The sequence below is a fragment of the Belonocnema kinseyi genome, chromosome 1 (assembly GCF_010883055.1).
Source record: "Belonocnema kinseyi isolate 2016_QV_RU_SX_M_011 chromosome 1, B_treatae_v1, whole genome shotgun sequence".
Taxonomy (NCBI): Eukaryota; Metazoa; Arthropoda; class Insecta; order Hymenoptera; family Cynipidae; genus Belonocnema; species Belonocnema kinseyi.
In genome coordinates, this window is record NC_046657.1 from 168854349 (window position 1) to 168866058 (window position 11710).

The 11710-nt window shown below is 32.1% G+C and overlaps 1 protein-coding gene across 1 annotated transcript in view; it reads left to right on the forward strand.

The window, feature by feature from the left end:
• Positions 1 to 8143: 8143 nt before the first annotated feature.
• Positions 8144 to 11710, forward strand: part of LOC117173243 — a 75428-nt gene continuing 71861 nt past the window's right edge. The window contains exon 1 of the mRNA XM_033361711.1: positions 8144 to 8232. Coding sequence (XP_033217602.1) covers positions 8175 to 8232 — 58 coding nt within the window. The 5' untranslated portion in view covers positions 8144 to 8174. The remainder of the gene's footprint in view (positions 8233 to 11710) is intronic.

Sequence of the window (11710 nt, forward strand, 5' to 3'; positions counted from 1 at the left end):
CATTCCATTGCAATTACGGAACTTTCGACTGGTTTTGCATTAAAAGGCGTTCCTCTGACGGTGAAATCTTATCAGAATAGGATAAAATTACAGCCATAGTGTATGAGGAAGTGGTTGCCATTTTATTCTCCTTGTAGGCGTTCCTCCTGTTATCTAGGTGGAACCTGATTATGATAAGATTAATTTACATGTAATAGGCGGCCATGATGAAATGATGCATTCATAATATGAAGATTAATGTACAGCTTTCCTTAGCATGGAAATGCAGATTCTTCTTTTTCTAATGGAAACAGCCTTAAGGAGTCCAATTACTAGGATGACCCAGCGCTACCGTCTTGATAATTGTTTGTCTCTGTACGTCTACTGAAGCATTGTGACTGGAAAAGTCTTAGAAGTCTATTTTTCGTCCTCTCTCTCTCCAATTTGTTCGTTCTCCTTGATGAAAACGTTGAGAGTGTTATCTTCGTCATTTTGTTATTGTCCAGCAAAACACAAGTGCAAACTGGGTAGTGTAGACAGCTGACCGAGGGATTATATATTATAATTTTTTTGGAAAATTTGAAACTGATTGAATATAGGGATTAGGAAAATAGGGAAAGTTCATCAATCTTGCTTGATCACATATATCTTTTGGTACATCCAAGAGTATAAATAAAAGCATGTATTGTTGCTGTATAATTTCTTTGGTGTTTCATTTAATTTATTATGCGAGTTTTTACTTTTGATTACTACTCTTACTCCTGTACACATGTGCTATCATGTATTAAATGTTATTAGAATGATAATATAAAGGCTAAAGTCATTATTTCCATTTTTGAGTTTATAATCTCTTTCCTTTAATCAAAATTCTGGATTGCTTCGAGAAAATTTAAAAGGTTGAGCTAGTGTATTTGTTAGCACCATTTAGATTGAGTTTTTTACTGAATCGTTTTTTACTAAATATAAAAATTCCTATAATTAATTACACAGGCCGACAAAATTAAACCCGGAAAAACTTAGAAAGACGACCATACCTACCCGAAGGGTTTTCGTGCACTGGATCCAAATCTGGCCTCAGAAATGTTCCATCGCCCTAGGTTTCCGAGATATCGTAATCTAAATGTGCGAAAAACACGGGTTTTCGCTATACTTGAGAATCTTCCTCAAAGTGAATAATTTGTTTTTCTAAAAACCAATTATGGTTTTACGAAACGAGATACGGTTAATGCTCGAAGTAAGACTATTATTCAGAGTCACACAAATAATCCCGAAAACGACGATCAAAGGTCGGCATGTAAAAAAATGAAATCGTTTCTACCTCAAATGAGAACGTTTTAAACCCACTGATACATAATAACGACGATTGGCCAAAACCACGGTCCAGAAAACAAAACATTCTTTTTCTGTGAGATGATAATTTATCATTTTTTGAATTTGGCAAACCTTCAATTCTTACTAAACTTGAGTTATTCTACAATTTTAAAGTTATTCGAGCTGATGACTAATCTTTTTTAAGAAAGACTGTTACTTTATGCATTTGAAACCTTTTAAAATAGATTATACTTAGTTCTAAAAATCAAAGGCAGTTCAAATTAATGTTTAAGGAATTCTAAGAAAGTTTATTATGTGATTGTATGTATTCGTCACGTTTTAAGACAGCTCAAACTTAAGGTAGTCTAAAAATTGATAGATATTCGAATTAATGATTATAAGTTCTAAATAAGAATGTTGTTTGCATATATTCGTCACCTTTTAAGAATAATTAGACTCAAGGTGTCCAAACAATTATAGTTATTTTAATTGATGTTTTATCATTTCTGCGTGTTTCTTTCTTTGTGTGCACAAAACAACTAGGTTTTACTTCTACACAATTTCCAAGCAAGGATGGTTTCAAACTGCTTCATTGGAAGCGTAAACAACGTCCAATAATGTAACCACGATCGGATGCTCCACGAACTGGCACGAACTATGAGCACTGAACGTACTCGCAGGACTTGCAGCAAAGATGCTTGAAGTAACCCGCGCATCTGAGAAACCATGCGCACACACAACTGACATTCGCGCGCGATATTTTAAACAACAGCGTTTTACAGTAAGCTATAAAAGATATTTCAAAGCAAATTTTTTTATAGAACATATAAAAGAATGAAAAATAATTATAGCTTGAAATTTCGATTTCTTCATACTACAAATAAATAAATTGAATAAGTTATATAATCTTTAAAAGAAAACTTTTAAGCATTTAGGTTTCTTACATTGTAGTCATTTATGGCACGTTCTGATGAAAAGCGATTCCTCGTGTAATGGGGTTTTCTATTTCTGGTATGGAATTTTTTAAGCTTTTTTTTTACATATTTTCAAACAGATTTAAATATATTGATTATACTGATCTATTTCTACAAGAATATATTTTAACGTGATAAATAACGTTGAAGTGTTACTTTCCTCTTGCAGAATTATAACAAAGGAGATAAATGGAAGTGACAACTTTTTTTTTTAATCTGCACGCTACTCCGACTCTTTGTCGCGATGACGGTCACATGCTATGTGGCACATCACGCACACCGTCTGCGAGCACAGTGGGGATTTACGTACGATCTGCAAGTCGTGCGGACACTGTGTCGGTACTACCGCAGTCATATTTCGGTCTCACGACGTGCTGCCTGCGTGCTGCATTATGCATTGTTATCTGGGCGTATACATTAGTCCTTTTAGGCAACTCTATTCAAGTTCTTTCAAAAAAACAGGGTTAGAAGATGTAATTAAGTCTTTCGTCAATTACCTTCGAATTTACTATTAAAAACTGGATTAAAAAAATGTAATTTCATTTTTCTTCAATGTAAGTTTTTTCTAGGGCGGGGCATTATGCGCTTCATGTCAGAAGGGTAGTTTGATATGGAAATATAAGTATTTACAAAAATGATCCTTATGTCAAGTGGCATTAAATGTACTGTCGTACAGCATGATTGATTTACTTTCGTTTTCAGAGATGTATCTATTTAAATTCTTTGGTATTTATTTTTGTATATGTCATAATTTTCAACAACTTCATTTGTTACATTCTTATCATTGATGATTGAAAAATCCGAAAATCAAGTTTTCACGATAGCGTTTGCCTGTCTGCCCTAGAAAAAAGAAAAAAGAAATGACTAGTTCCTTGACGAGCCATTTTTGATAAAAATTCAAAAAGTGATCGCATTTTGAAAATTTTTGAGACCACTTTTTCTCTGAATTTGAAATTCTATGTACGCATGTTTATAGTATTAAAAAGAAAAAACTATTTATCCTAATGACTTTTTTCGATTTAAAATTTTTTTTAATCAACCGCAAATCCAAATTTTAAGCCAAACAACGCAAGATATATAAAAAGTCAAGAGAAGAAAAACATTGATTTTTGAAAGCCCTACAAGACTATTATAATACATTTTTGAATCTTTTTGAAAAATCGGAAATTCAAATTTTGATAGTACAAAAAATAATGAAAATTAAAAATTTCTATTTTGTGGACAAAATAAATAGGGTACTTTTTTCTAATCGAGAAAAATAATATTGAAAATAAAAAATCTGTGGAAAAATGACGAAAGTTACGGAAAAAAAGATTGAACAAAACGTGTTTACAAATGTTTGTCAAAAATCGAGTTTGCAGCCCAAGTTTCACGATGAGAATATATAGCTGAAAGCCTACAGAGTTTTGAGAAACTTAATCTTTGGCTATACTTAATTAAGTAGACAATTCAGAATATGAAGAAGCATATCAATACTACCATTTAAAAGAGATGTTTTTAATAAATTTTTAATGAAGCATTCCATATACAAAGAATAAGTATCCGAGCGTAAAGCGCGAGGTGTAATTATGTTCAAGATCGAAGCGTTAAGGAACCCATTATCGATCGCGAAGGGCAAGATTCAACAGACGCGCGCCCTAGGCGCGCGAAAACTTGCAAGCGAAACGAGCCGCGCGCACAGTGCGTGACGAGTCTCTACCCGCGAAGCGTCATATTTATATTTTTTAATATGCATTGAAAAACAAATTGTCTAACTATTTGCGTAAAATAAAAAATGTAAACTTTGCACATAGAGTCACTGCATACTTCAATTTCAGTATGTAATAACAACGATAAAAGGTATTATTACTTATTAACAAGATCAATAAGTGATATGGAAAATTTTTCAATCTTGAAAATCCCGCCCGCATGGTCGCTCTGTATGCTCTTTAGAGTATCTATACAAAAAATCATTAACAATTTGCTTCACCGGTAAGCCTGCATTTTTTTGTTCCAAATTACATTCGATTTTCAGGGACCTTAAGGGCTCACCGTACAAGAAAATGTAACAAGAGTAAGAAGTTTTATTTTGCGTTCGGGCCAAAAATTCATAAAAAAATGGTTTAAAAAATATATATTTTTGTAATCAGGTACCAAGAATTAGTACCATCTTCAGTGCCTAAGGAAATATATTTGTGATTTTAAGCTCTTCTTCTTATAGAATCAAGATTGATAAAATTTATCTAATAAGTAGTAAAATTTTTCGTGTGAAATAGAAAATCTTATTAAAACCACGCGGTGCGTGACATTTTTAACTCGATTGCAACAATTCAAATGCCATATTAAGAAACTGTTCATGAGACATAGTCTGTTCACATTTTAAAACAATTGCTTTTTGATTGTTTGAACATATTTAAGAAAAATAAGAATTTCTGACAATATTCAAATTGTAATGGATCAATAGGCTATACATTATTTATGCATATTTTCGATTTAGAAAATGTGTCACGATAGTAAATTTTCCTGAATTTTTCATAAAAAATTGCAATTTTTAAGAAAACTATGTAAAAATGGTTTGCCTTGAATAAATATTAACTTCAGTGCATAACGAAGGTTATCTTAATTATATAGCTTTTTACCTTCTGTGAAAGATACATTTAGGACCTTCTAAATAAAAATTAGTAAAATTTGCTAGCTGCTGTGACACACGACCCTGTCACACAAGGATAACTTTTAAAAAGTTATCCTTATACTAAGTAGTTCAACAATCTTTTTCTATAAAAACTCCATACACTATAGATAATATAATGCATGAAGTTTTTGTGAATGCCGTAAGTGTAATCCTATCTCCGAAGGACAGAAACTCGCTGACATGTCATGAATACATGCGATTCAACTCGCTCGCGTGCCTCCAAGTGAAGTCTTAACATTAACAAATATTTTAAAAACTTTCAATACCCAGTTTTGGAAAAATAAATTAAGTTTCACATTTCCATTTTAATAAAAAATTCTTGATTTCAGGTAAACCTAGTTGTAATCTCTAAGTCTAGCTTAAGTATAACATTAAGTACTAAAAGAACATATCATGAATGGGATAGAATGAGAAAGAATGAAATTTCGATGGAAAACAGAATGAGAGAGGAAATGAAGGGTAATGGTATAGCAAACGATTTTTGGTAAAAATGCACACAGACAGTTATGAACATCAGAACCCTGAACTCCAAGTTAAGAATTCACACATGCTCTGTTTTGCACTGCACGTATATGGAAGTAAAAGAGTATTTCTGTAGCCATTGTACACACTAGTAAGCGTCAACCCCGCTGTGTCGCCTCGATGATGTATCACAGAACTTATCGTTCACCATCTCTCCCATTCTCTATTAATAATTAAAATAAACCGTGATCTCTACCAGTGATTTCCAATCCTTTTCTCGATAAGGTACAGCATTTTACAGTACGAAAAAGTGAAAAACGATCCGATAAATAAAAAGGAGTACTTAACCGGTACTCTGCAGTTTGGTAGCCTCCCATCCAAATATTCAATGTGAAACTAGAATTTCCTACTCGTAATATTCAATACATATTTCTGATTATTAAAATGAAAAGTTCTCAAGGTTAACAGAATACATTTCGTACAATTCGTACATTTTTCATACAAAAAAATTAATTTACGTTGGACTGTATATTATAATTAAACAAGGTTATTCAAATGGAAAACGTGGAAAATGAAAAAGTTTCATTAAGCGACGCAATGGTTTGACATTCTTGACTTTATTGCCAAAATAAGATGATATTGTGAAAATATAATTTTGTGTTTGAAAAAAGGTAAGAAAATTGAGAGTTTTTTACTGTTTTGGATCTTCAAAAATTTTTTCTTTTGCATTTTTCTTTTCATAGCAATCAAAGATTAATGAAAATTTAGTAATTGGATTCGTCATGATATTTTTTTTTCAGCAGTGAAAAACAGCGAATTCCTCTGTAAAAGTATAGAAACTTATCTAGAACTGTATATATTCATTTTAAAAAGTTGTACACGTTTCTAGTATTTCATGGAAATTTGCAAGTATTCAAAGAAGCGCGGATTTATAAAAATAATATTTTTTAAAAGGTTGTGAATATATAATGGCTTGTCGTACGAAAAAATTTCTCGAGCGTGAAAATTTTATCTTGTGTAAAAGGTTAAGAAAAAAAGGTTAAGAAAATAAATTCTGATCATAGATGGTTTTTTTAGATTATTTTTTATGGTTTAGATGTTTATGACAATTGTTATAAACAATAAAGCAAGCGAGTTTATGAAGAATAAACAATGTTATTAATGACAGGTATAGGTTTTGCAACAGTTTTAGGGGAAATAAACATCACATTAAAGTAATATTTTGCAAAACAGAGTTGAGAAATCAGAAATAAAAGAATTATTTTTATGAGGTCAAACCCCCTTTTTGCAATAGATGTGTGTAATGTTTTTTTAGTCCTGAACACTTTTTTTCAAAACAGTTTTTATTTTAGAACGATAGGTAAAACGTAAGAGAGTATTTATGATACAACTAAAATGTAAACCACATGAAGAAAGTAGAAAAGTTTTTACTACTGCTTTGTTATAATTATATTCTAATTAAAATTTGTTTAATTATACAATAAATATCAAAGAGAATTCATGCTGCAGGCGAAAGTTCGTTAACAATTACATTTCAAATTTATATATTATACTATAAAAGTAATCATGGAGATAAATTATAGTTAAAAAAGAAGGCAGAACCTAAATTCTTATTGGTAAGTTATGTACATAGTTATGCTTTTGTTAGCATATTTACTTTTAGTGTCGTTTTTCTTGGATTTAGCTTGCTTACAAAGTCTAGTGGAGGGGATAAAGTGAGACAACTCTTCCTAGATTAACTTTATTTATTAACAAATGCAAAGCTAAGAGCATTTCCTATCAAAAAGAGCAATAATTTTACCATAATTCGTAGAGAGAAGTTTTCATTCGACCGGAAGATTTTTTTTTCAAGAGGTCAAACCTCGAGATAGACAATACATATTTTTCGAATGTTTCTGAATATTACATTCTGAGGTACGGCTTTTCAAATGTGTCTGCTTTGCTAAGAAATGATTTGTTTTTAAAACTGGAAATTTCATACGGATTATCCCATTAAAAAAGTGCAAAGGTCAACACAAATTTCTTGCTTAGAGATGCTAAAAATATTTGTCTATATTTTTGTAAACAGTCCATGAGATTCTTAAAAAAGATTACCCAAAAGCTAACTGGGATTGCGAAAATATCACCAGCATATTCGTAATGCATACGGAAATGTTAGTGGCGATACAACTAACCATTATTCTAAGAGAATATTGTTCTAAATATTAATTAATTATTTAAATAATTCTTACTACTAATTAAAATTGATTGTTGTCTCACTCTAACTGAAAAGTTTTAAGCAAGAATAAAAGTTAAGAAAAAACATCGACTTTTTGACTGTATTCCAAGACAAAATGGCTACAAACAATAACTATTATTATCAGTAGAATGTATTATTTCATGTATTATAATCAATTTGTATCATGAAAACCGCAAAAAAGTAATTAATAGTACCGAAAAACTAGCAATACCTAATTGTTTACTTATGAAGGTTTTAGGCATCCTATAAAGCAGACCTGTGGGCGTTTACTTCAAAAAGTATTTTTTACTTGCATTCGGTGACTAGTTGTGAAGAAAAATGTGAGAGGGTAAGCCAAATATTGACTAGGCTGTCTGGATTTGAAGGTAATTTATCGCTTCTACCGAGTGATATACACACATTCTTTATTCTATCATTTCTGAAGGTTTTTGGTCTTATCACACTGATAAGGAAGCGGACGGTTTTTAGTATATATATATATCTCAGTGAATATGTTTCAGATTTATCCGTCGCTGTTCACGAAATCATTGAAGAAAACATGAAGAACCTCATTGGGAATCTTCTTCTGGCAATTGAATTTTTCGCTCACTTTTGTGGTAAGCCTGTTTTATACAGTATACTTCTTAATGTAAATGTATGACATATCACATATTCTCGAAATTAAAAACGAAGCTGCAGGACAGCTGTAGTCTCAATGCGGACAAAATGTTATTTGCACTCACTTCAGGGAAGTACGCTTATTGGGGGCGCACTGCCGCCGTACCGAGAGCGGAGCGGTAGGAAAGTTTTTTCAACATTGGGATTACTGCAGACAGGGCCAGCCAAACGCGTTCAGCCAAGGTGGGCAGTTTTGCTGGCTCATTATTACCTTCCGGCGAGAATAAATCTAGGAAATTGCCCAGAAATCGCTCACAATACATGTATTGGGCGATTTTTTCTCAAGTTTGGGCCACGTGGTCAAACTTCCATATGGCAACCCTGGAATCGCTGCCGCCTGAATAGGAGACATAATATGGCTTGCTTTCAAATACGTGCTGTGAAGAGCAGGAAAATACAAAGAATGCAAATACCGGGAGTGCTCCGTATTGAATTATCGAACTTTTTCCCAGTAAAATATTTAGACATTAAGGCGATCTCATTTGATATTTAGGTCAAATTTCACATTTTAGGCTTTCGTAGCCTCGGGCTGAAACCCTAATGGTTTCGGTCGTCCCACGGAGTAATAATAAGAAGACCGATCTCCGTACATACCTTGTGACTGCGGCAACTGTACATTTACTGCGTTTAATCCCAATGCTCACAAGGAAGGGGACATGTGCACTGTGATTTGCTATCTCCTTCTCTCCCACGAGAAGTGTGCGAGTGAGTGCCAGTGCTTGACAATCACAAAAGCATATTACCTAATATCATACTGTCACATTATTTAATCTTCACATTTTATATCATTTAATGATCACAATTAAATCTGTATCACTTACTCATACTTTCCAGGTCACAATTTGTCAACTTAATTCTGTACAAAAACACCGAAATAAATAAGCAGGTATATTGATAAACTCAATTGACAATATTTGCAGGAACATAACCTCGGTTTTTAGTTGCCATTCAACACGGCACTCACTCGTACATTTCTTGCGGGATAAAAGGAGATAGCAAATCACAGTGCGCATATCCCCTGCCTTGTGAGCATTGTAGCCTAAGTCTGGCAGTAAATGTACAGTTATCGCATTCAAAACTCGAGACGCTTTGTACAGCATGATCGGTCTCCTAATTTTTACTCCGGGGGTCGTCCGTCCGTTCTACTTTTTCAAACCAGAAGAAGTGAGTGGAAGTGAAGGTAAGTGATATGAGGTGTGAGAAAGTGAGGGCAGGGGTCGGGAAGTGACGGGTGGTTAGAGGAAGTGAGATAGGGAGGGTGGAGTAAGAGGGATAGGGGGAGTAACTTTGCTTCCCACCCCTCATTTCCCCTCCCCAACCCACACTTCTCATTCAGAAAAAAATCTCGTAAGATTAAACCCTTTTCTAAATTTAAAAAAAAATAAAAATTGTCAAAATTATACTTAAAAGATATGAAATAAAAAATAAACTTAAAAAACGATAATAAAAAAAGAAATCTTAAGAAATAATTTTTTTTAAATGTTAAATTCGTATTTAAAAAACTAAACCAAATAATTTAAAAAATCAACTAAGAAGTTTAGATGTTAAATAATCTAAAATACAAAATCTTTTCCAAGAAACAACAAAATTATGATAAAATTAAAAAGAAAAATTAAATATGGACTGACTACTTTGAAGAAATTCTCCGTAAGATTAACCCTTTTCTGTCTTTTCTTAAATAAATATTTTTATGATTACTCATCTGAAAAAATATGAAATAAAATGAATTTTTACCCTAGACAGGGGAATTATCAGGTCCTGCAGACCCGATACATCCAAAACTTTAAGCTTTTCCAAGGCTAGGAGAAAATTGTAGGGTCTAGGGGAAATTCTGAGGACGGATTCGGATTCCGTGGCTCAAAATCCATAAATGGAGTTTAATTAAATGTAAATTTAAGACCACTTTTACTTCTTTGCGGCCTTGTGCAATATTGCTATCATAATATGTAATCTTACAAACATTAAAATAATTTTTATTTAAATTTGTTTTTAAATTTTCATTTTCATGTCATAGTGATTTCAGAAATAATAAAACTTATTTACATACACTTTTAAAATTAGATCTAGACACTCATTTTACGAAATTAAAAACATTAAAAATAATTAGATAATTGGAATAGAGGTATTCTTAATAAAAATAAACTTTCATTATACAAATTATAGCCAGAATTTAATTACATAACCTTAAAGTGAATGATCAATTTATGTACTTAATTAAAACAATTAAATTCAATTTTACTGCAATTTTATATTGTGAGAAAATTAATTCAGCTAATAAATAATAAGTTCACAAAAGAAGATTTAAATATAATTTGCATTAAAATTTTCAAATAATTCTTACTTTATATTTTTTCATTTAAACTTTTATTTCTGAAGATTTCACAACATCACAAAGATTGAAAAAAAAATAATTTTATCAGAGGTATTTAAAGGGGGGGGGGGATTCCGTGTAGCAGACCCAAAAAATCGATTTTTTTGTTCAAACTATAGCTTGGCATCCCAAAAACAAGCTTTGAAAATCTCCCCAAAACAGCGCACTGCCTTTCAGGCTATGATCCAACTCACAGAAGATCTAGCCACGCGCGAATAAAAAAATCACCGCTAATCAGCAATACCGAAAACGTATAATTTTGGAAATGAATTAGCTCCACAAAGAAGAAGTTGGCTTAATGTATGCTCCCGGAATGACCGAGTAACGATTGGAGCCCGTAAGACAATTGTCACTATGTAAATCGTTAAACACGTTTTTCTCGGTTTAACTTTTTGTTTAATTGCCCGACTCATAGCTCGACTTGACCTTTCGTATACATATTGCTGAAATCTTTAATTTTTGGTGAAAAACTCCAAATTGTAAACAAAATTGTTTCAACCATTTTTTGTTTCGAACAAATGCCCAATCAAATGACAAATGACAAATGACCAATCGAATTTGAAGATGTCGGACATCCGAAATACATTATTTTAATACTTCAAGATTACCTTAATAAAACACAAAGGTTTTGAAAAGATTAGTTATTATTTTCATCCCCATAAAACTCGTAAGAATACCCTAATTTTCAGGCTGTTACACAGGATTCTCCCCTTAAAATAAAAATAAACCTTTATTATACGAATAATAGATAGAATACAATTATATTACCTTAATTTAAATAATCAGTCCATGTCACTTGATTGAAAACAAATCAAATTCAATCTTTATGTAATTTATTATTTTATAAAATAAAAAGCAATAAACAATTGTTTGCATTGAAACATTTAAATAATGCTTACTTTGTATTTTTCTAAAGAATTTAAGATTTAATAACCTTTCAAACTCATTCTACGAGGGTGGATTGATAAGTTTCCGGCCTGACCAAGAGATGGCGCCACTAGGCCTACCTTGAGGTGGCGTTCTATAGTACCATCCTTAGATAGCTT